This window comes from Cercospora beticola, chromosome 1 (genome assembly GCF_033473495.1).
Source record: "Cercospora beticola chromosome 1, complete sequence".
In the NCBI taxonomy this organism is placed as follows: Eukaryota; Fungi; Ascomycota; class Dothideomycetes; order Mycosphaerellales; family Mycosphaerellaceae; genus Cercospora; species Cercospora beticola.
In genome coordinates this window covers 3946944-3971028 of record NC_088935.1, presented here as the reverse complement: position 1 = coordinate 3971028, position 24085 = coordinate 3946944, and the positions used below count along the sequence as shown (strand labels likewise).

Below are 24085 nucleotides of genomic sequence, written 5' to 3'. Positions count from 1 at the left end.
CAACATGGAAGACGAGTATTATGGCAATGGCAGGACGCCTGTCCGAGAATCACCACCCCCAGCCTCCAGAGAGTATCGCTCAGCCAACGAGCCCTACCGAGAGAGGCGCCGCTCCCCAGGTCAGCCATCCAGTTTTCCGGTCCGCGCATTGGATCAACGACCTGCTAACATCATGGTGTACTACAGACCGTCGGCGTGATCGACGTCGCTCGCGCTCGCCTGCAGCGATAGACCGCTATCAACCGGATCGCCAACGCGATGACTACTCCTACAGCTCTCGTGGCCGAGATGAGCCACATCATCAACGACGTCGTTCATCTCCTCAGGCCATCGATCGATACGTACCAGGCGAACGACCAGAGCACGCGCCCGTCCTCGTCAACCCATTGCCCGACCCGATGAAGCTGGATTTCCAGGTCGGCTTTACGTGGTTCGCGGAATGGTGGCGTACCGAACAGCGCATCAAGGAGGAGAAGGAGCGGGCGAAGACAGGGCGTCCTCCGCCACGGTTACGCGGCGAGCGCGAGACGAGGGAGGATCGCGACGCCGAGCGGCCCAAGATACAAGCTGCGTATGACCAGTACAAGGAGAACCTGCAGCGCGCACAAGCTCAGGCCTTCGTGCGCCTTCACAAAGCGGAAGATTGGTTTCGAGAGCGCTACGTTCCTGAAGTCCGCGATCCATTCCGGCAGAAGCTTATGGATTACCGCAAAGGGCTGTTCGCGCAGTGGGAGCACGACCTGACCACTGGCGTGTTTGACGAGTTCACATTGGAGGGCATCTACAAGTCGGAATCCAACGGTCTGGGTGGCATCATGGAGCGTGAAGAGGGAGAGACTAGTGCGGCGGCCGAAGTGCTGGGTGTTGGTGACTTGCTTCCATCGAAGGGAGGTGACTTGCGTGATCCCGCATCAATGCAGCCGACCCTGCTCATCAAGACAATTGCTCCGACTGTCACGCGTGACAAGTTTGAGACCTTTGCCAAAGAACATCTCGGGGAAGGAGCATGTGGCTTCAAGCATCTATCCCTCTCCGATCCGAACCCACTCAAGAAGTGCCACAGGATGGGTTGGATCATGTTGAACCCGGCTCCAGAGGAAGATGAGAATGGAACTGAGGCAGAAGCGCCGCAAGCGGAAGCCGCACCTACCGAGGGCGAGGAGGGTGAAGCTGCGAGCACTGAGGCTACAAATGCTCCGAAGACGCCCAGCGAGAAAGCTCTGGAAAAGATCAATGGCAAAACCATAGAGGACCCGGAGCGTGGCAACTTCACCGTACACTGTGGTGTCCACCGTCCACCGGATGCTCCGCGGAAGAAGGCACTGTGGGACTTGTTCTCCGCATCCGAGCGCATTGCACGAGATCTCGAGCTAGCCACACGTCTCGTTCGCAAGCTTGACAATGAGCTTGGTGATGAGATCTTTGGCGTTGCTAAGATTGAGGAGCGAGTTCATGAACTGTCAGAGCGTGGTGTGCTGAAGCCTGAAGTGCAATCCAAACCTCCAAAAGATTCCGACGCCATGGACGCGGAGATGGAGGAGGGCGAAGAAGATGACGAGGGTGTGATCGATGAAGACGAATCAGACGACGAGGAGCTGCTTGTAAAGAAGAAGAAATTGGATCTTCTGGTCGAGTACCTACGCCGGGTCTACAACTTCTGCTTCTTCTGCGTATTCGAGTCCGACTCAGTGCACGAGCTGCAGCGCAAATGTCCTGGTGGTCATTTACGAAGACCAAGGGCAAGCTTGACCTCGGCCGCGAAAGAGACTGCGCGTGCCAGTGCATCTGGCGAAGCCTTTCCACTTCGTAAGAAGGCCGGTGGCAAAGGAGAAGGAGACGATGAGCAAGACATGGATATAAAGGAAGAAAGCCCCGTGGAGGAGAGGAAGGGGGTCATGAAGCCGAACATGAAGACGACGCAGCAACTACAACGCGCCTACAACTGGGTGAAGACTTTCGAGGAGAAGATCCTGCAGATTCTTGAGCCCGACAACGTCAACATACGCAAGCTTGGAGGCACACCTGTGGAAGAGGGCGTCGAAAAGGAGCTGGCCAAGGTAAGCAGGGAAGCTACCCAGTGCCTACCCGTAATACTAACACTCGTCACAGTTCGTCCTTCAAGAAGATGTGAACAAGTTCCGCTGCAAGGTACCGGAATGTACCAAACTGTTCAAAGGCGTAGAGTTCTGGCGCAAGCACGTTGAAAAACGTCACGCTGATTTCCATGAACGCGTTCGCAACGAAGTCGAACTCGTCAACACATACGTGGTCGATCCGGCACACATCGCGCCTAGTAGAAGCGATGCAAACTCCAACGGGCACTTCCCACTCAACAACAATGCTCCAACCGGCACGCCGCGAGGTTTCCAGCTGAATCAGCAATACCCAATGGGATTCCCAATGGCCGCTGGTGCCGCCGGCATGCCGGCCATGTTTGGACAAGCGATGGGTGTGCCAGGTGTCTGGGCACCCGGGGCTGCAGGCGTTGGGCCGATGCGCACCAACAATCGCGCTTTCATGCAAAACGGCGGATATCGCATGCCCGGACCATATGCTCGCAATGGCAGAGGCCGTGGTCCGTCCATGAGCAATGGTCGTCCGATGGGCATGATGGAAGGCGGTGCCGCTACCATGGGCCCGAATGAAGCTGTCGTTGGCCGCAGTCTTCGCAGCTACGAAGACTTGGATGCAGACAAGGGTGAAGGCACGGGTGAACTCAATTATTAAGGACACTATACGCATGATCTGGGTGGAATACATGGCGCAAAGGAGGCGGGAAAGTAGAAAGCAGACATCAGATCAGTCCCCAGTGTAGGTAGTACTAGAGGAACAAAAGAGCGCTCAAACAACCTTGGAAGACAAGACGACGCGCACGTGACTGCTTAGTCAGATCATTCCGGGGTGAGACTGGAAGCCAGCACCTTTTGACACCATTTCAATCATCTCTGCCAACATGGCCTCCACCGGTCCACCGCGTCGCCCCTGCTTGAGACCAGAGTCGATGAGGTCTCGCAACGAGGATAGTACCGGGGAGCTTCCGCCATCGTCTCCGGCTGATGTTGTCGCGCGGGCGGCAAATCAATCTCGACGGGCGCTTACGCTCGTCGCACAACTGCGGCTTGATTGGCAGGACGTCGCTGCAGCACCTGGACTTTCAGACTCGCTATGACTTTTCTACTATTTTCGCAACTCTCAACACAAGCCGGATCTCTGACACGGCAGGTTTACAAGGTTCCACAATGGAGACACAATTTGCGCGGTGGGCGGTTGTTGCTTGAGACGAGAGGCGAGACTCTGGTTCGCACTGGTTCCACGCATTGGTCTCGAGTATTGTGGGCGCACCACTGCGCGTGGTTGCTAAATGAGATGGCAGAATGGTAGGACGAGGCATTGGTGTTGCAGCCTGGCTTTTCTTTCTTGTTCCGTCCTTTTTGTTCTTTCTCATCTACATCACGTTCAGATTGCGCGTTTCTTCTCTCTTTTGTCTGTTCTGCGATTTCCTTGGGTGCGGGCTGGCTTCGCTTCTCTTTGTCTTTACTTGCGTTTTCCTATTCTCATTGGAAGCCAGTGGCACTATCCCAGATCGGACGGCAACAAGCACAGCAGAAGGCGCCGGCGCCGTTGTTTGGTCATTCGTTTTGATTTCGAGGAACACAGTACAAGATGTTCGGCCAGCGATCACGGGCATCGCATAATAAGAAGAAGAAGGCTACGCGCGGCAAACTCAGCATCGATACGACATGCGCTGTACAGAAGACGGTCTTTCCTTACGAATCACGAATCCCGGAGTTGAAGTTTGTGAGCTTTGAAGAGTCGCATGCGAGGACTGAGGCGGTAGAGGTTGGTCAGCTGGGTGGCAAGACGCCTGTGTATGCTGGTGCCGAGAAGGTGGTTGCAACTGGTTTGCAAGGGCATCAACCTTCCGTGCGGAGCCTGCGTGGCGATGTAGCAGTTGCTACGCCAGCAGTGCAAGATGGACAGGGTATCGGTGGATTGTATTCGAAGAGAGGCCCGGCCTCGAGAAAACCGGAACCTTTGAAGATTGATCGTGCTGCAGCGGATGAGCAAGAAGCGGCCTATGGACTGGAAGTCGCCACGCCCAGGATCGTCATTACACCAGCTCGAGATGAGTTTCGCAGCTCGCAGGCCCAGCAAGTCAAAGGACGACGCCCGGCTTCGAGCGTGTACTCTCGCTACACTAATTGCATGTCTACGTCGACAGCGCCACCAGTTCCACCTCTTCCCTTCACAGGCACTGGATCAGCGGGTCTCAAGTCACGGTTCTCAGCGGTGACTGCGACAACTACATTCGAGGATGTCTCACCTTTGGAGGCTACTGAGAAGCCATGTCCTCTTCCGACTCCTGGTCTCCCTACACCTCGTCGCAGCAAAGGCTGGTGGACAATCCTCTCGCCTTTCTCTGCGAAATCTACAATTCAGTCATTTTGGCGTTCTCCGCCACCCATTGCGGAGCGCACGCCGGTTTTGCATGACGCTGCAGCTATGGGAGAAGCGGATCCAGAAGTCATGGAAAGTGAAGCTAGTCGTGCGAGGGGAGACGCTCGATATTCGGCGCCATGCGAAGGTCGGACTGTGTCGATGAGTGAAAAGGTGCCGCAGCGATCTTTGACTTCTCCAGCAGCGTTGCATGGAACTCCGAAGTCGTTTGACATGTATTTCATTCCGAGCACTGGGCTTGCTGCAGCTTACTTTGACATTGCGCGTCGCTTTCCGAGCTGGTATCCTCAGGAGGATCAGGACAGGAGCATGGTCTCGCCTGGATGGTCTCCTTCGCAGAGCGTGTATACGTCGCCACACGGAAAAGATGGCCACTCATCTGACGCAATAGATGCGGACGATGTCAAGAATACCGCACAAGGGACACAGGATAAGACTCCGCCAGAAGGAACCCTTTCGCCGCCAGCAATGAGCGGCGCCAAAGGGGCAATTTTCACAACACCATCTGCTGACGAGCTCCGGACTCCTCCAGTGGTCAGATCGACTCCTGCTCGCGGCATGACACAGACGACGGACACTTCTTTCATGTCACCACTCTCAGCAACACCAGAAATCCAACAAGCCCACCTCGGTATGCCTATTGGACCAACCTCATCCTTTGGGGAACAGAAACAGATCGCAGTATCACGCGCGCCAACTCCAAGTGCTCTGGATGAAACTGTTCTGCTTCACAAGGAGGAAGAATACATACCTGCTCGCAGCCCTCCAGAGCCCAAGAGTGTCACGAGAATGCGAGTCACCCACACCAGACAGGATTCTTACGGGCTTGGCATTAGCGATGGTGGGAAGAACGAGCTGTTCCCGCCACCTGTGTATGTGGAAGAGCGACCACAGTTGGTGACAGACAGATTTGGCCAGCTCACTGTTCGCAGCCTAGGAGACGACAAACCGAGACCACCTTGGTACAGGCGGCATATCTGGCTGCTTTCGCTCTTCGCGGGTGTTCTTCTACTGGTGCTCATCATTCTCCTGGTCATCTTCGTCCCTCAAAAGCACAGCGATGTGGCTGTTGAGGCTTCATGGCTGAACTTGACGGGATTCCCTGCCATACCTATTGGCGTCAGCACGATAATCCAGCCAAAGATGAAGAAGTCCAGAGACACCTGTGTAAAAGGTCCGATTTGGTCTTGCTCAGCACCATCTTCAGCGGCTACTGGTGATCTGCCGAACTTTCGACTTGAAATTCGCTCCAAAAATATGACGACTAGCAAGCTTGCGAAGAGGAGTAGCTGGAAGGATTATGTCTTCGCCTCGTTGCCGGCGCCACCCGGTGACGACGATCGGAAGTACCTTGGACGTACGACCGACAATGTTAGCGAGCCGTATGACGGAGAGGAGACGCCTTTCTACATCTCCTTGCTCGATGCTGTAGCGCTTCAGCCGAGCTCGAAGTTGCTCAAGCGTAGCTCTAACTTCAGCTACCCTTATCCCACTACATCTGCAAGTAATGATGATGATCACGACGACCCCGATGATGACAAAAAGATCAAGATCGACACTTCCGCTGCGTCGAACATACCCAAAGCCGCTGTCAAACTCGATGGCAAACCCGGAGACTCCACTCTCTACCCTTTTGTCACTGCTCAACCGCTCCGACTTTACAATCGAGGGCTCGACACTGAGCACTACAGTTTCTATACCTACTTCGATCGCTCCATCTACATCGACAACTCGGAGTCTTCCGGCTCTTCTCAATCTCGGAACACCTCGAACAATAATAATATCACAACCAACGTCCCGCTCTCCTCCGCATCCGCAGTCTGCACCTTCTCTCAAACCCGACTCTCGATCAAAATCTGGACGAGAAGAGGACTTCTCAACAATGCGACAATCTCCTCCTCCACCAACGGCTCTACTGTAGCCGGGTCATCGACTGCGAACTCTATGAGCTTCCCCGGAAGTTTCCCATACCATGTTACTGTCACGATTGACAGACATGGTGGTTTATCTGCGAAGGACAAAGCGGTGTATTGTTATGGCATTGAAGAGGAAACAGAGATCGTGGATTCGAGTGTGAAAAGTTGGATTTGGGAGGATCGTGGTGTGGGAGGGAAATTGGTCGATGGAGGTGAGGTGCCGGGCGAGAAAGAGGAAGGATTGGAGAGACGGGACGATGATGCAGAGGAAGAAGAAAATAGAAGCAAGGAAAGTAAGAATGAGGGGAGTGGGATAGATGGCGGGACTGGAGGCTGCTTCTGCCAGTGGGACAGTGGCGATTGAGCAAGTATAGCTTGGGCTATGATATAACTAGAGGATCGAGGGGTTCCTCACATGCTCCTTCGAGACAATCATGTCTGATCCAGAATTCTGGCCAACTAATCGTAGTGAACCCAGGTTCCCAAGTTAGTTTCCGTGCAGCAACCAGAAGCAGGGCATGTCTGGCACATCTGACCATGTGCACACTACTGTTAGCTTTTCTGTCTCATCTACAAAAAGGGACCGCTGGTAGGGGCAGCAATTGATACGTACATTCTGGTTGATGCCGCCCTGGCTGTCATCGTTGAGCTCTCCACTGCGCGACGCGCATTGCGACGCGCCGTCGCAGACCACGTGGTATCTGTCGCCGTCATATCCATCGTAAATGTAATCGGCAACCTGTTCGTAAAACGTAGCGTCGTTAGTGAAAACTGATCCTCTAGATGCTTGCTTCGCACGAGCGGATAGACTGACGTATCGGCATGAGGCACCGATGCCTTTGCCTGAGCATGCTCGCACTTGGTCGTCCTGGTGCTTCTCGTACCAGCCATCTTGAGCATGGACAATACCGGCAGCGGCGGCCACGAGGGCGAGGATTGATGATAGTTGCATAGTGTAAGGCAGCGATTGGTTAAGATAGCAGAGGAGGAATTGTTGGGCGTGGTTGTGAAATGGCAGATTTGCGGTGTTCGTGCCGGAGGGAGAGGCAAGTCCGAGCAACGAGAATATGTACTCTCTGTGAGCCGATACTACCGTGATGTGGCTGTTCCATGCATTGAAGCCGCGAGAATACCAAGGTCGCGTTCTTGTAGTCGGGGCTTACTACGCCTATACGAGACTAGATCTCCCTCCTTGTTTCATGCAGGCAAAGCATTGCCCGTTTTTCCGGTAGAGTGTTGATTGCTTGAAGTACTGTAGAATGGCTTGGGCAAGTTCCATACCGGATGTAGGTAGTCTAGCAAGGATTGACTTTACTTGGCCTTCGCTAGTAGGGTGGTAGGTAGAGTCTGGAATTTATGGGTGCTAGCATTCGACAGTCTATGCTTCGAGATCCGAGATATGGCCAGGTTGTACAGCACCAATACGGTCTAGATCGTGCCAAGCATTTGTCAGGTGGTTACCCATAGCCTGCACATAGAGAAACACCTTCGAGGGCTAGTGCGAACTGAGAGGCTGAGGGGCTGTACGAGGCGCAGTGACTAGGTAGTCTGTTGCAAATTGAAATCAGGGCTTCGGTCGACGTCGGAACGCATCTAGTGCGCGAGCACCTAGTCGAGGAGAACTTGTGCAACGTGTTCTTGGAAGTTGCTCATGATGAAGTTCAAGATCACGCAGACCACGCCGTTTGAGGTCAAGACTCGTATGCCTCCTATTTATGCGTGTCGCGATGAAGGTGTCGCGTGTTCGTCTGCTTCGCGCGGTCGATACTTCTTCTGCTCTTCGAATTGGGGGTGTGGTAGGTGCCAACATGTTTCGGAAATTCTCGGGCTAGCACGATGAACGTGTATCGAGTTTTCCAGAGGAAGGTCGAATTGTAGAACAGACATGAAGAGTTGGGAAGCACTTCAGAGTCGCATCAATCTGAAGGTTGCATGCTACTGGAGGTTCGTGGCCAATCAGAACTTCGTAAGATTCGCGTCACATGATGCCGGAGCAATTTCCGTCTGATTGCTGCTCGCTGCCAACCTGGCTATTTCTATCATTTACACAACACGACTAGAACTCGCATTTCGCATCAACTGCATCGCCGTCTATCTTCAGTGCTCCAAGATGCAGATGGATCTCTCGACTCAGGCCTCCGTTCGAGCTCCTTCCCGCGTTCGACGCTAGCCATTAATTTCTGGTTCACTGAAATGCCCAAGACACGGTCCGACCATAAATGACTTGATGTAGGAAGCGATGTGGCAAAATCTCTGAGCGACGTATCCCTCGGTTGAGTTCGCGCCGGAGATGTTTGCTGGCGTCAGCGTGATCAGCACCAATGGGTCCGTTAAACTCACGAAAAACGAGCTTCCCATTGCCCTTCTCGCAATCCTTGTGGTCCCAGGCCGGATCTCGCGGTTGTTGGCAACGTTGAGTGTCGGTCGGCAGGAAGTATTTCACACCAGCAGCAGCATCCGGCGGCTCTTTGAAGGTGTGGCACTCGAGCTTGTTTAACCGCACGTCTCCGCCAATTTTATCACCTTTGCAGGCGAAGTGGACTAAACAATGTGAGCTGATATCCACTGATGAAAAGCATTGCGCAGATGCCTACCTTCCAGCGCCTCTCGATTGTAGTCTTCCACATGCGGCCCTCTCGATAGGAGTAAAACCTACTGTCGCTCGTAGGACTGTCCACAGCGAAGCACAACTTATGCACATCCAGTCTGGGTATTATTTACAGATATCGTCAAGAAGGACCTTGTTCGACCCGACAAATCCTTCGCGAAAAGAACACGGAATGCGCTGTGCTGTTCGACAGGATTGAATCTCGGCTTCGCCGGAGGCTGTACTGGTATAGAGCAGATGGTAGCACTCGGTTCTGCGACTCCTCCTCGCCCAATCTAGCTGCCCACTCCGTCGAGAGCCGTGAAGCGGAGTATTACTTGCTACCGACTGCTGCCGGTCGCACCATCAACTCAAGATGCACCTCATGCGAGGAAAGGAACAGTGGTCGATGTCCTGTTTTAGGGCGATGAGGAATGTACCCAAACGATGGCATACTGCGCATCCCAGGGCAGTGTTCAGTGAGCGCTCGGAACAGCCTATGCTCTTTCTCATATTGGCAAACAAGCTCCCTGCAGGAAGAATGGAAAATTTTGGACGGGTGCTACATTGCTGGATTGCCACATAATGCAGATTCACAATCTCGAAACGAAGGGTACACTTCGGAACTCAGTATGCCGGTCTCTTATTACTGCTAGAAATTCGCGGGAGGAATGATGACGGGTGGGTATGCCTTGAGAGACGACCGCCGTTCACCGCTAAAGTTGTTGGTGACCATACCGATTGCCAGAAAGCACACCTTTCTCTAGCAGAACCCAGTGAACCCAGCCTGCGAGGCTGGCCACGGCCAAAAACTCGTTTTAGCTATCGCCCTGAGACAAGGCCGCACATACAGCTTTCTCTGAATAGAGCGAGAGATCCCTGCCTCTTCGCCTGGCCTTGCAACGAAAGTGTGCTGCCGGGTCTCCAAGGAGCGATTACTGTCTTGCGCCGACAGCTTTGGTAGTGCCCCAAATAATCACCAGAAAGAGCACTCTTCTCCGGCAGAACAGAGCCTGCCAAGCTTACGAGGCTGACCACGGCCAGAAATTCGTCTCAGATATCGCTCTGAGACATGGCCGCAAGTACAGCTTTCTCTAAGCAGAGCGGGAGACCTCTGCTCCTTCGTCTAGCCTTGGAACGAAAATGTGTCGCCAGCTTTGCTCGAGATACCACGCGTTGCGTAGCTGCACTGCTCGTCTGAGCGCTCTCTCTGGCGGAAGGGATAACTCTGCGCATCGAGGCACGGAGATGCAAAGAAATGTTGCGGAGATCTGTCTCAGAGACAAGCCCATGCGATCTGGATTCGTCGAAGTCACTGTACCAGAGTGCTCCTGACCGAGGATAGATGGGTCATGTAATGCCCTGCCCCCATCTTTGCCTTTGCCTCTGTCCAGCACACCCCAGTCCACAGCAAGTCACTTTGGTTGTGAGAGAGAAGTCCTTGGCGACCCGTACAAACAGTCGAGGTCGTCACCGTGTGTCGTGTCAATGTCTGTTGTCCGGCGACAACTTCACAGTACGAACAGCCGAGGGCGTCAATATGCATTGTGTCCACGCCTGTTACCCGGCGACACATTCACGGTACAAACAATCGAGGGCGTCAAAGTGCGTTCTGTCAACCTCTGTTGTCCGGCGATGCATCCACAGTGCAAAGAGCGGGGGACGACAACGTGCGTTGTCCGGCAAGACATTCACAGTACCAACAGCAGAAGGCGTCATCGTATTGCAGATTGAGACACATGCTGACTTTGATCGATTTTTCTAGTGGCTGCCAAAGAAGGTCAGAGCTCCTCGTTATTGTACCGACGGCGATCCAACAGGACATCAGCGCGCTTGGAACGAGAAATGTATTAAACAGCCAGGTTCCAAGGAAAAATGGAGCAAGAAATGTAAGAAGCAGTACATCGATCCGCCGAAGGAGGAGTGAGCATCGACATGTTCAATTGGGACACATGCAGGAAGAAAGGCTACAATAATGATTGCTTCTTGGTGTGTGCTACTGGCAAGGCAGATAATAATGTATAGCGCAGCATGAGTCGTAATAGTAATGTGTAGTGACGCGAATTTTCGCACATGATCCTGAAATCATGACCTTCATGTGCCTTCGCTCCTCTGTTCTTGCCTCTGATGAAATTGTGTCGTAGGCACTTTCACGACCAGAAAACGGGAAGTACGTTCCTCTGGATTAGAAGGGAGGACCTGCCGAATGTGGAGCAGGTGGGGACCTGCTCAACGACATTTTTATTTTGACTTCAGCTTTCGGAAGAACAGAACCCGCAGAATCACCTTACACGACGGAACAGCCACAGCAATGGAGTCCTCCAGGCGCGAAATCGCATGAACCTCCGACTTGCTCTAATTCCAGACAGGAGCGCTTTTAGCAGACCAGCTTGAGGGGGAGCTCGATCAACGAGGCTGATTCGTATGGATGGGATGCCTCATAAGAATTGCATCGACTTCTCTCGAAGACAACTGTCATTGTTGCGAAGAGTCGCACGTAGTGTGATGTCTGTCTTGTGACGAGCGGATGTGGACCAGGTGAGCATCGACTCCATGACGTTAGCTGTAACAGCGTTTGACAGTAAGAGCTACCTGTGTGCATCTATGGCCTCTGCACTTCGTCGAACTTGCTAATCGCACGCTGCAGTCCACGATCGCCCTCTATAGTCGAAGTCCAGTGCAAGATGCTGACTTGGCCCTATCGGAAAGTCCTATTGAAGAAGGGCTTCTCGATATCTGCAGCCCTCGAGTTCGATCCGACATCACATGTCATTGCTGATGATGCCCAGGATATATTCACCTTATTCGCGACATCCGTGGACTTCCGCTCACTAGCTTCGGACCTTTACCTTCTCTCGATCAGATGGTGGAGTCGAAGAACTGTTTTGCTCAGATGAGCCACGAACATGCGATACTCCTCGTGTGTAGAATGCATCGAAAGGACTCCTGCAAAAAGTGTTGTGCGGACAAAGACAGTATATGATCCCTGTCCCTGTAAACCCCAGAGATGCGAGGATTTTGGTATCGCGAAGGCCACGCCAACGGCTATCACACGCAATGCAACAATCCTCTTCCTTATATGCCCAAGAACTTTCAACAATGATGCCATCTCCACAAGTGAACTAAGAGACGGGAAGAAGATCCGGCAGAGGAAACCAGAGCGGTTTTGATCACGAGGCCAGGATAGCCCCTTGTCAGCAACGGGGACGTGCCGCAGCGCGCTGATTACACATCGTGGTGTGAGAAAGATAACATAAGGTGAGAGAAGGAAACCTTATACCATGCTGCAGCGCTGTTCAGAGAGTTTCGAGGCTATGCTGGAGTAAAAAATAGCTTCCCGATAAAGCCCCAATTGCTCTTCGAGTGCCCAACAAGAAGTATCCAACAACTTGGCCAGAGAACCCTAGTCAGAACTCAAAAGAATCATACTTCCTCGGCATTTGGGCATGAATAATCCACAGTATGCAGGACATGATGTCCCAGAAGAAGAGGACGAATTCGTTGACGCTGATCTGGTCATCGCGCCGCCGAATTTCATCGTCGCGGCCGGGACTGATGACAGCAGTGATGGCGACTCGGCATTAGGCGAAGACGAGGGATCTCTCACGCAATCACTACGAGCCAGCTTACTCGAAAGCGTGATAGAAAATGGACGAGGCTATCATCGCTACACTGGCCTCAGCGGCAGTCAATATATGCTACCCGAAGATGAACGAGAACAGGATCGATCGGATTTACAGCATGAGACTTTTTTGTATACGTTTCGGAATAAGCTGTATCAGTCACCCATTGGCAAAGATATCCGACGAGCTCTGGATTTGGGGACTGGGACGGGTATTTGGGTAAGCCACGATTGTGAGGTGGTGATGGCTATGCTGACGAAGTCTGTATAGGCTATCGATTTTGCAGATGAGCATCCGGACTGCCAAGTGTTAGGGACTGATTTGAGTCCTATCCAACCTGTTTTCGTGCCGCCGAATTGCAGGTTCGAGATTGATGATATGGATGAAGACGTAAGTCTAGTCTTGCAGCTGCACAATCTCGTGCCTTCTTTCCTCGCCTCCCAGAAGCCTATCGTACATGAGAGACGTGCTTACATCATCTCACCTGTAGTGGAGTTTCGTCGAAAAGTTCGACTTCATCCACGGCCGAGCCCTGCTCGGCTGCAGCAAGAATTTTCCCGCAGTCATCAGACAAGCCTACGAGAATCTCAACCCAGGCGGCTGGCTCGAAATGACAGACGTCCAAATGCCCTTCCTCGCAGACGACGGAACAATGGACGGAACCGCTCTCCAAGAATGGAACGACAGACAACTCGAAGCTTGCTCGCACGTAAACCTCGATACCACAGCACCGAGCAAATATAAACAATGGATGATCAATCAAGGATTCGAAGATGTCACCGAATTGCAATTTAAATGGCCTGTGGGCACTTGGCCAAAGGATAAATGGTATAAAAAACTTGGGTCGATGACGAAGGTGAATTTCCTTGCGGGGTTGGAGGGGTTTACGTTGAGGTTGTGGACTAATATTTTGGGGTGGTCGAGAGAGGAGACGTTGATTTTTCTTTCGACTGTGAGGAAGGATATTGCGAATCCGAAGATACATTCTTATTGGCCGATGTTAGTATGAGAGATTTGAGTTTCATGGGGACGAGTTCTGACTGTTTGGCAGGTATTGTGTTTATGGCAGGAAGCCACTGGATAGCTAACGGCATCGGAGTGGAGTCACGGGAAGGAGAGGCGAAGATATATCTTTGGTATGTCCGCAGCCTTGAAGGCTTCTTCTGGTCCACAGACCTTCGTGGAGGAGTATGTGTTCTACTGGCTTTGTCAACGTCGGTGAGCATCGATATACCTGCGATACAGGCAGCCGACAAAGCAATCCTGCACCGAAGTTTTCGAGCTGTCAGCATGGATACGACCTTTCCCGGGCAACGCATTTTCACGACGTCGGCTTAGCAGAAGGACATAAGCCATCACGCCTAGATCTGTGTCGCTTATATTCGGTTCACATCGCTTCGGCATAGAAGAGACTACCCATACCTCGTTGGCATATCTTGGCGTTGGGTAACAACATCGGCGCCCACGCGCTTCGAGTTTCTTCTGGGAGGACTTTATCAATTGTAATTAATGAACAGTGGCAGCATGTTGTCTGTCATCTATCATCACCTAGATCAGGAGCTCTTGGAATAGTAATTGTCTCACAGCTGCCCGTGTTGAAGGGCGTCAAAGTCAAGGCGGCATATTGTCGGTTGAAGTCTGATCTGTGTGCAGAAGTCCTTTCGGATCCGAAGTGAACGACGTTCTGACCAGTGGACGCACCAAAGCGGCAAGTCATAGAGACACAACTGACAAATAGAACGATGTCTCAAAAGTCGCAAGATCAATAGCCCGAACTTCACAAGGATATCATTCGCCCTCGCCAAGCCCTCGCAACTTCGGCCTCCGCAACCCATCCGGATCCTTCTCGTGTCTGCGATCGCTTATTAACCAGTGAGGCGACATCTTCCATCTCTTGACGTGAAGCAGCATTGTCATCGAGGACAGGGAAGTCCATGGGGAAGTGGAATTTAGTGAGCAGATGTTACTTGAGAAAAAATGCAAGAGAGGGTTCTAGTCCGGCTGGCGTGGCCGAAAGCGGTAGGCCGGGTGGGCCGAAGGACCCGGAATGCCGCGTGGGCCGCGCGCGCGCATTGCATGCAACGAGCACGAACACTTTTCTGCTTCTGCAGACCATGGGACCACGCACCATGCATCGACCTGCGCAGACATGGATCTGGAGATGGAAAGCTGGAGTGGCGATTCGGGGTTGGACGGCCAGATTCGCGGTGAGTGATGGTATTTCGTGATTCGATATTCTCACCATTCGCAGACGTCGCACCTATCGTGGTGTTCTCTCGCAGCATGTCTGGTCTTGGTATACCAAGCTTAGCGGCTGTCAGCACTCAAGAGTGCTTGGTACTGACCACAGCGGCTTGGAAGTGCTCTTCTGCCCATTCCTGGCCTCACCCAAGCCGCCCAGCTGACTGCTTCTGGTCGCCTCGACGGGCTTGAACGGCTTATTTATGACGTACGGTCCAGTAATTTGAACGTAAAATTTCTTCCAGTGCAACTCCACCCTGTCCTCCGTCACCAACGGCCACACGAAAGCCGCTGAGCAGCAGCGGTAAAGTTCACTCTGACCACCACTTCCCAGGTCGAAGAAAGGTGCTTATCTTTACTCCAATAAGTCACCCAGCAAAACTATGACACGCATGACGATGATTCGTGACCCGTATCTTTCGCGGTGGTACTCGTCCCATTCGTATGGGTCGCGTTTTTGCGCACTGAGCATCGGCAGGTTTCATACTCTTGCTAACCCGAATTCTAATGACACACCCAAATTCTTAGGTCCAGCGGCGTGTCGGACGGAGGCCCACTTGTTGCTCTAAAAGCTCGCCCCATCTCGCCCTGCGTTGCCTTTGATCATTGCTGCGTCGTCTGAACTCTTGTCTCCAGCCGCCACTTCCTTGCCTTCATCTCCAACTAATCGCATACGACCACTGATACATCGGGAATCATTCTCACTGCAGCTGCCAAATCGAGCACCACAAGCATCGCCATGTCCACGGGCATGACGGACTATGGCGTTGTCCGCGATGGCGGCTACGAGGAGAAGGCACAGACCGACATGGCTGGAAGTGGCAGCGCATCACCGCGAGACAGCAGCCAAAAGGATATCGAAAAGTACGACGCCGAAAACCAACTGGGCCAGCAAGTCACAATACATGAAGGCCAGGCCAAATTCCAGAGACTCAGCTGGCAGCGATTAACAATCTGTCTGATCGTCGAGGCTATTGCGCTAGGATCACTCTCGGTTCCCTCAGCTTTTGCGACGCTCGGCATGATTCCTGGGGTCATCATGACTGTCGGTCTGGGCCTGGTCGCGATCTACACATCGTATGTTGTTGGACAGGTGAAGCTGAAGCATCCTCACGTGGCGCATTATGCCGATGCTGTGAAGCTCATCTGGGGGAGGTTTGGGTATGAGTTGACCTCGGTCATGTTCGTGCTCTTCTTGGTATTGCTTGTGGGATCTCACGCTTTGACCGGAACGATCGCATTCATTCGCATCATCAACGAGCCAGGGATTTGCGCTTTGGTCTTCTCCGTTGTCTCGGCAATCATCCTGTTCATCGTGGCACTTCCGCCAACCTTTCACGATGTCGCGATTCTGGGCTACATCGATTTCGTGTCAATCATTGCTGCCATTCTCATCACCATCATCGCCACTGGAGTCAACGCCCACAGCCAACCAGGCGGTCTCAGCGCCGTAGACTGGCAACTCTGGCCAGCCGAAGGCACCACCTTCTACCAAGCCTTCCTATCAACCACCAACATCATCTTCGCCTACTCCTTCGCAGTCTGCCAATTCAGCTTCATGTCCGAAATGCACACCCCGACCGACTTCGTCAAATCAATCTGGGCTCTCGGCTTGACCGAAATCTTCATCTACACCCTCACCGGAGCCCTCATCTACGCCTTCGTCGGCCAATCCGTCAGCTCCCCAGCCCTCCTCTCCGCCGGCTTCACCGTCTCCCGCGTAGCATTCGGCGTCGCCCTCCCCGTCATCTTCATCTCCGGCAGTATCAACGGCACAGTCGTCGGCCGCTACATCATCGAACGCGCCTTCCCCAACTCCGAAATCCGATACATCCACAACAAGAAAGGTTGGCTCGTCTGGACCATCCTGATCGCAATCATCACCATCATCGGCTGGATCATCGCTGAAGCAATCCCCTTCTTCAACGCCCTCCTCGGTCTGATCTCCGCCCTCTTCATCTCGGGCTTCACATTCTACTTCCCAGCGCTGTTCTGGTTCCAACTCATCAAGGAAGGAAAGTGGTACCAAGGATGGAAAAACATCGCACTTTCCGTGACGAATGTTATTGTTCTGATCATCGGAATGGTTGTTCTCGGTGCGGGAACTTATGCTAGTGTGGAGGATATTAGACATCAGTATTCTTCTGGTGAGGTGCGGAGCAGTTTTACTTGCGACTCTTCGTCCTACTCATAGACCTCTGAGGTTCGGCTCGCGGCAGATTTGAGAAAGCATAGCGTTGGCGCTTTGTGTTTGTGATAATCAATTCTGGTTGCGGAAAGAGGGAAGGGGAGAATCACGGAAAGATTTAGATGTAAATTTTGGGCATGACATGAAGTGGATGTATGTATGCTATGATTATGAAAATGAAATTCAATGATATGAATGAATGACTGGTGCCATTCAGCAAAGACTTTCACAACGACTAGTTTGTTCCATGCATCTCACTTCTCAAACGTCCACCACGAAAACTGCATACCATTCGACCGTCAGCGACGCTTTGTTTCTACGCGATTCACTTCCTATAAAATCATTCCCGAATCAGTATGGCGTTCCGCCGCCCGCGGTACGAAAGCAAATACACCAGCCTCGATGCAGCGATCGGCATCCACCATTTCGACTTCCCCCAGGTCTCGCACAACGTACGATCCGAGCTCAAGCTCGGGAAAAGATCTAAACGTGCCGATTCCGTACTCTAGTCGAACGTGTTCTGCATTAGACAACAAAGCAGTCAGAAAGCAAGTGTTCATTCGAGATAGATTCGACTTGACTACGATTTTGGTCCTGTATCTCCCAAAACAATATTTGTCCTCGGCCTTGTTCTTCGCCGACCTCCTCTGGAAACGCAATCTGACAAAGCTCCAACGCGCAAGTGTCCAGAAAGCCCGACGAAAGATAGTCAACCACAAAAACTCTGTTAGCGAAGCAGTCTTCTCCCGCCAGAAACCATTCAGAATTTGGATATTCTTCCTGCTTTCTACACTTCTGTCTACTGTCCGCACACATTCGAAGAGGCTTTCCAGAAAAGATCGTAGAAAGTAGCTCCATTGCTTCATGAACACTCTTCAAAGTGCCATGTAACTTCACATCCGGGTGACGTCTTGAATGATGCCGGAAGGTCCGTCAGTTGCCCTTCCTGTCTACCGGACGGAGGAGAGAAGTGACCCGCGGTCAAGCAAAGCATATCTTCAGCGCATCCCTGGTCCTTCCCTTGCCAACCAATGTCTGGAATGTTAACACCGGAGCTTTCATCGTCTTTAGACCATACGTGAACTCATAGTATTGATCTCCATACATCGGCACGCTACTTGTACTACGTCTGGCTGGTCACAGTTGACTGAGTAGTTGTCTCCTTTCTGTTGGAAGGCTCCCACACCGGCGCAAACTCCCCAAAGTCTCCCCACGAAACACGCTGCCCGAAAATGCAATACTCATGATCCGTATGCGCCGCATTTTGCTTCCTAACTTTAGGCGGCAGCGGCAAGATATCCCACACGCCATCGCCTTGCCAAAGCAGACAAGCACGCTGAGCTTGAAAGCAACTCCTGCAAGCGAACAGACGCGGATGATCTGTAGTCCACAAACAATGGCTGGATGAGTGAGTCCATGACCAGCAGCACCCCTGGGTGCTCTTGAAGCGCGGCGACTTGGGCCGCTTGCCCTGCTGGACTTTTTGCTGTAACATGCTCATTGTCTCGGAGATTGAATCCAGAACTATTATGTTCAATTCCTGGAGCTGGCCATAACCTTTGATTGCAATGTTGTGTCGGATAGCTGGTCGTATCGTGAAAGCCATAGGACCCAAATAGTTATTTTGGAGCTTTCTCAAGCTCTCCGAAAGTCCAGTTGCGTCGTGTGGATCTTGCGGCGCTGCTTCAAGCAGCCGGAGCTGAGGCAGTGGAGCCAGAAGCGCCGGATTTCCGACCAGCTCTGCAGCACCTTGCTGCTCTGTAGTTGGCGGATCGGAGATCAGATCACAAGTCTGACCCAGACTCGGCCGTACGCAGGGAGATTGCACATGTCGTGGAGATGTGTCACCTTTCTCGTGGTTCTCGTGAACCATATCGGGCGCACAAAACCTTGTCCTCTTTGTTGGCGGCTCACCAGCAGTATCACAATCGTTGACTGCGGTGTCTGAGTGTCTTCCTCCGAACAGCTCTTCCATCTGCTTTCGTGACTCAGTCATAGCCTGCTCTGGCTGTGTGATACCTTCGAGCCAGGAAGAAGTTCGCGCTTGTTTCCTGGCCTTCGGTACTGGCTCTGCTTCCAAACCCGACTCAAACTTGATTTCGCCCTTGCTCTGCAGATCGTCCTCAGGTCCTACGCCGTTTTCGTCTTTCTCCATGAATTCATCTAGCTCCCTTGCAAGACGTCTGTTCTGTTTCTTGAGGACGCCAAGCTCCCGCTCGAGTGAAGTATGGCCTTCTTTCAGTTTCGCGATCTCTTCGTCGCGAGACTTGACATCGTTGTAGTAATCTTGCCAAAGTCTAGTCTTCGAGCTCAACAACTCATCGGTTGCCTTCACTGCTCGTTCCCTGTCTTCCACCAGCAGACGCTTCTCGTCGAGCAGTGCATTCTTCTCGGAAACGAGTCGTTCCTTATCATTGACTAGACGATCCCTGTCATCCCGCAAATGATTGACCAGGTCCTGTTGAAGATTGATGGCATGCTGAGGAGCTGTGCTCTCATGCTGTGACGCGGGTGGAGAGGGGAAGGCAGGGGCGAACCCATTAGTGCTGTATGGATGGCCCTGGTTGGCACATAACGAAGTCGTCTGGGCCATCCCAAGAGTCTGGTTGTTTGGGGCTTCACTGGGGAATTGTCGTCGCCCTGCAGCCAAGTACTGCGTAGCCGATTCATGTTGAGGTGTCCATGCTGCGGCCTGGCCTCTGAGGTCCATGGTTGTTGGTGTGCTCGAGTACATTGTGTCGCGCTGGTATTTGCGTCATCTGTAACGTCGCGTCTCGTCGCAAGCATCTGGAAGACGGTCGTGAGAGCGGCACGGACACAACACCTAATTCCCGACTGAAGTGAAGCCAGACGTGGCACGTTTAGTTGAGTCTCGACCGTTCCTGCTCTCAGCCACTGTCCATCTATGCCAGACTCTCTCACTCGCAAATTGAGAGCCAAGATAGCTTGCGTGCGTCTAACAAGAAGGCGCCCTTTGTAGTTCCACCGTCAACGCAGCCAGTTGAGAGCAGCGCATTTGTAAAGATACCGAACCCGTTACTTTCCACCACTGGCATCTTGGGAGGCACTGCCACCTTGCACTGTTTCCTCTCCGAGAACTTTGCTGGCAGCCATGAACCTACAACAAAATGGGTCAGCTGATCCATACAAGGCCCTCTGTGCACTTCCTGATAACAGCATAATACTCACATTCCTCCAGCATATCCGCCCAGTACTCTCATACCCTCCGCCTGTACAGCCGTCATTCGCAGCAAATTCTCCAGATCCGACATATTCGCCGTCAACTGCGCCAGCTGGGAATGCAAATGCGAAAGCTGACGAGACTTGGAAGCGGAAGTGGGAACAGTCGAAAGCCGAGCGCTCGACTGTGAACGCGTATGTCCTGGTGTCCTCGTCGGATGGGATGAAGACATTTTGAAAGTCGCAGACTTGGTGTATTGTTCTTGTTGATGTTTATGCGAAGACGTGATGTCCGTTGCGCCAGACGCGACTTCTGCGCGCGAGAACAAACACGGGCAAGTCAGCCGAGCAGCGACGACCAGAGATGCCAAGCCATACACATCTCATTCCCGTTCATCACCAGAACTCGTTCCGTATACCAATTCCTCTTCGCAGCAAAGATGGTAGCAAATAAAGCCCGCATCTACGCCCTCACAGGCTCTGTAGCAGCCATAACAGCCACGGGAGCCTGGTACGGCGCAGGCCTGAACATGCGGCAAGAATACAAACAAGTACAAACCTTCACAATAGTATACATCCTCGTACTCTCTTCTAACAACTTCCCAGGAAAGACAAAAAGCCTACGAAGCAACTACAACTGAAAAGCTGGCCCAGCTCGAAACAATGCGCGCTCAACTCCAGCGCACCAAAGATGACCTGCAAGCCAAGATAGACAAGTTGAATGGAAAAGAAATAGATCCCAAATCCTCTGCTGCAAAAACTGCGACAGGGATGCAAGGTACTCTGGAAGGAAGGACGAGGACGAGTTGAACAAGACCTCGTCACGCTTGGAACCTCAGAGGGCTGGAAAGAGAATGTCTAGGAAGGGGATCCTACTTTTCACACGCGATTCAGGAATCCTCCAGCTCCAGAGTGCACAAGAACACTCTCTCCTCCATCCAGCCAGGGCTCGAAGGATGGGAGCCTCTGTGCGTTTGGCATAATATTTGACGAACGCTTCAGTCCCTCGACCTCGCCACCTCTTTCGACGCATCATTGCCTCCGCCAGCCGGCTCAACGCTTCCGCCACCTCCTACCTCCAGGAAGAAGAGAATATCCGGTCGCCACATAAACGAAAGCAAAGATCCCAAGTGACGTAAACCCGAGACGATCCGATGTGTTCCGCCCAGCTGTAGTGCAACAACCGGACTCCTCGCCGGGCGGCAAAGAAGAACAAAAGTATCAGCCACGAGTCGCACAGCATCGCGGGTGATACATTACCGCAGTGCCACAGAGAGATCCGACTGCCACAGGCGATCGCCACATGTGGATTGCGAGAGGTGTACAATATGATCTATTCTCCGACGTGTGGGACTGGGGCCGGCAGCATTTCGCTCCGAGGTATCAAGCATTGCTGAAAGACAGTGCGGAGAGCGTGAAACAGATCTTGTACGCGAGAACACGGCGTGGCAGCAGTCATTGAACCAGCCAGGAAAGAGTGGAGAATACAATGAATTGGAAAGAGATAGAGATATACTTCAATCACAGTTTGCATTTCATGTACTCTACATATTCCCTCAGCAACGACTCAGCCTGCTCTCATCATTCTCACATATCATCCCATTTCGCTTTGCTCTCAGCCTCGCTGAGATCATCATTGACTGGTTGCAAAAGCTTCTGTCTCGTCGATGGTCTGGTGCTGGAGGAGAGAGATGAGAAGAGTCGAGAGAAAAGGCATAATCGTCCGATCCGTACAATTCAGTCCGCCATTAGGGACGCTTTATGCATTTCTTTCCCCCCGTTGTTCTTTTTTGAGAAAATAACAACAAGTGAAAAACCAGACAAACAGCAACACACACACCATACACACACATCCGCATCTGAATGAAGAAAGTCATATCTGCCGCCCGTACCGGTATTCATGCCCGTAATGTCTTGTGTCCCATGCCCCACGCCGTGATACCAAGATGATGGAAAGGTATCTTCTCGGTGTCGTCCTATCGTGTTGTTTTCCCGTCTTTGCTCTGCCGAATTGTATGCTCAACTTGGGTGTTGTTGCAGACCCGACCATTCATTCGGGAATGGATTGGTCTGCTGCGTCGTGCCGGAGGCAGCAGAAGCAGCGTGTTGCTCCTGCGGCTTTTGCACTTGCCGCCCAAGGTAGTCCTGGTATTCCTGGTTGCTTTGTGACAAATCTGGAGCCTCCTAACCCCGAGACTGCATATGTTGCTGAGGCGGCATGGGATATCCGCTCTGCTGCGCCTGTTGCTGTTGCAGATATGCTTGATACTGCAACGCCTGTTGTTGATCGGCGGTCATGTAGGGCGCTTGAGGCTGTCGTTGCTGCATGCCTTGGGGTGGCATCGACTGAGGCATTGGCGGAGGTGCGGATTGCTGCTCTTCGGGTGAGTCGACGGCGGACTCTCCATCGACTCCATTAGAGTCGGCAGGTTCTGGAGCGTTGAGGCATGCCTATTGCAGTTAGCACGCGTGAGACGGGAGGACAACATGGTGGATGCATACCTGGATCAGGTTCTTGCCTTCGGGCTTCGTGACCAGCGGCTGGAGCTTGGGCGTGGTGAAGGTGTAGACCAGACCGGTCTCGGACACGACAAGCAGTAGTACTTGGGTGCCTGTGAGCACCGACAACTCGTATGCCTGGGATGCAATGTCAGTGCGATGAAACTCGATGGACGCGACGCGTCGCTCGATGGTTTGGATGATGGACGAGGCGCACCTTCTTCATGATACCGGCTTTGCGCTTCGAGAAGGTGATGTGCCGACGCGACTTGTCCTGAATGAACTTGATCTCGATCTTGCGGCGCTCGCGACCAGGCTTGTCATCGTCATCGTCGTCGTCGTCGGCGGCGGCAGAGGTGCGCTGTCGCTTCACGCCGCGGCTCTCAGACGCGCCGTTCTCGAGCTCCTCCTGCTCGTGCTCGTCATTGTTGTTGGTGTTGAGGTCTTGCACGCCTTCGGCCGACATGGTGAAGTCGGTGGTTGTCGTTTTTGGAAGTACAAGCTACGCCCGTTCGAGCGAGTTGGACCGCAGACGAGGCGGGAAGGCCGAGTTGTGTTGGAAGGGTTGATGGGCAGGCAGTGCCAAGCAATTTGAGGCCGCGTCTCGATCGCCGCTTCTACTGGCTGCAGGGCGACGGTTACCTCAGCGCGTGCCGACGGGCCCAGCGATACAGAGCAGATGAACGTCGAGAGTGTGTCGGCGACGCAAACGGAAAGTCCGGTGTCGCAGCGGCGTGCAGTTCGTGAGTTGCAGAGAGTCGCAGGGTGGCTGGTCGGCGGAATGTGCAGTTGTGGCTCCGAGCGGCCGCTTCCCTCGTCGCAAGAGAAAACCCACCCACACGCGCAGCTGGCAAAAGAGCGCGCCGAAACAGAGCAGCAGCAGCAAGCAAAAAGCTTCGCCCGGCGGATTCGTGCAGCGCGGATCTGGAGGCAGCAAGCTGGCAGCCCTGCGCAGGTAAAGGGTGGATGGAAGAGGCAGTGAGCTAACTTCAGACTGCTTATTTGTTTCGACTTCGATACCAGATGGAGTTAGGGAAGACTGAAAAGGGAATTCACGCTCCAGGCGGGCTCTCTTCAGGTTAAGAACAGCAAGCACGGGAGCTCTGGGCTGTGGGGATGGGCGGGAACGCAGCAGCTCGCATCCCAGACCATTGGCCACTCACGCTCACAGAACCGGGGAGACACTTCTGCCCCACTGCACCTGGACCATCAACGCACGCCATCGTCGAACACATCGCATTTGCCTCCTCTGCGACGCGCTGCCATCTACTTGTCACTGTACGACTGGACTGCGATACTACTCCCGGTGGCTCTGCCCTCGGCCATGGTCGGCGGGATCTCTGCCTGTGCAACGACACGCGCCCGCCGACGTGTCACGACTTTAGGACCTTCA

The 24085-nt window shown here is 52.9% G+C and overlaps 9 protein-coding genes across 9 annotated transcripts; 5 read left to right on the top strand and 4 right to left on the bottom strand.

Moving 5' to 3' along the window:
- Positions 1–4: 4 nt before the first annotated feature.
- Positions 5–2727, top strand: RHO25_001590 (uncharacterized protein; the record flags this gene model as incomplete). Its single annotated transcript, XM_023594199.2, has 3 exons — positions 5–119; positions 187–2057; positions 2110–2727. 3 exons carry the CDS (start codon positions 5–7, stop codon positions 2725–2727), a joined length of 2604 nt encoding a protein of 867 aa, XP_023459677.1.
- Positions 2728–3663: 936 nt separating this feature from the next.
- Positions 3664–6738, top strand: RHO25_001589 (uncharacterized protein; the record flags this gene model as incomplete). The annotated part of the gene is made up of 1 exon (XM_023594198.1): positions 3664–6738. One exon carries the CDS (start codon positions 3664–3666, stop codon positions 6736–6738), a length of 3075 nt encoding a protein of 1024 aa, XP_023458470.1.
- Positions 6739–6833: 95 nt separating this feature from the next.
- On the bottom strand, positions 6834–7326 carry RHO25_001588 (uncharacterized protein; the record flags this gene model as incomplete). The annotated part of the gene is made up of 3 exons (XM_065602126.1): positions 6834–6905; positions 6988–7113; positions 7189–7326. The coding sequence occupies 3 exons, from the start codon at positions 7324–7326 to the stop codon at positions 6834–6836; spliced, it is 336 nt and encodes a 111-aa protein (XP_065458198.1).
- A 5081-nt stretch (positions 7327–12407) lies between these two features.
- On the top strand, positions 12408–13672 carry RHO25_001587 (uncharacterized protein; the record flags this gene model as incomplete). Its single annotated transcript, XM_023594197.1, has 4 exons — positions 12408–12803; positions 12855–12974; positions 13075–13583; positions 13636–13672. 4 exons carry the CDS (start codon positions 12408–12410, stop codon positions 13670–13672), a joined length of 1062 nt encoding a protein of 353 aa, XP_023458469.1.
- A 1892-nt stretch (positions 13673–15564) lies between these two features.
- Positions 15565–17019, top strand: RHO25_001586 (uncharacterized protein; the record flags this gene model as incomplete). Its single annotated transcript, XM_023594196.2, has 1 exon — positions 15565–17019. One exon carries the CDS (start codon positions 15565–15567, stop codon positions 17017–17019), a length of 1455 nt encoding a protein of 484 aa, XP_023458476.1.
- A 1117-nt stretch (positions 17020–18136) lies between these two features.
- On the bottom strand, positions 18137–19747 carry RHO25_001585 (uncharacterized protein; the record flags this gene model as incomplete). Its single annotated transcript, XM_023594195.2, has 1 exon — positions 18137–19747. The coding sequence occupies one exon, from the start codon at positions 19745–19747 to the stop codon at positions 18137–18139; it is 1611 nt and encodes a 536-aa protein (XP_023458475.2).
- Positions 19748–20049: 302 nt separating this feature from the next.
- On the bottom strand, positions 20050–20285 carry RHO25_001584 (uncharacterized protein; the record flags this gene model as incomplete). Its single annotated transcript, XM_023594194.1, has 2 exons — positions 20050–20131; positions 20203–20285. The coding sequence occupies 2 exons, from the start codon at positions 20283–20285 to the stop codon at positions 20050–20052; spliced, it is 165 nt and encodes a 54-aa protein (XP_023458478.1).
- A 348-nt stretch (positions 20286–20633) lies between these two features.
- RHO25_001583 (uncharacterized protein) lies at positions 20634–20834 on the top strand (the record flags this gene model as incomplete). Its single annotated transcript, XM_065602125.1, has 1 exon — positions 20634–20834. One exon carries the CDS (start codon positions 20634–20636, stop codon positions 20832–20834), a length of 201 nt encoding a protein of 66 aa, XP_065458197.1.
- Positions 20835–22377: 1543 nt separating this feature from the next.
- Positions 22378–23158, bottom strand: RHO25_001582 (uncharacterized protein; the record flags this gene model as incomplete). Its single annotated transcript, XM_023594193.2, has 3 exons — positions 22378–22644; positions 22696–22830; positions 22910–23158. The coding sequence occupies 3 exons, from the start codon at positions 23156–23158 to the stop codon at positions 22378–22380; spliced, it is 651 nt and encodes a 216-aa protein (XP_023458477.1).
- Positions 23159–24085: the final 927 nt, after the last annotated feature.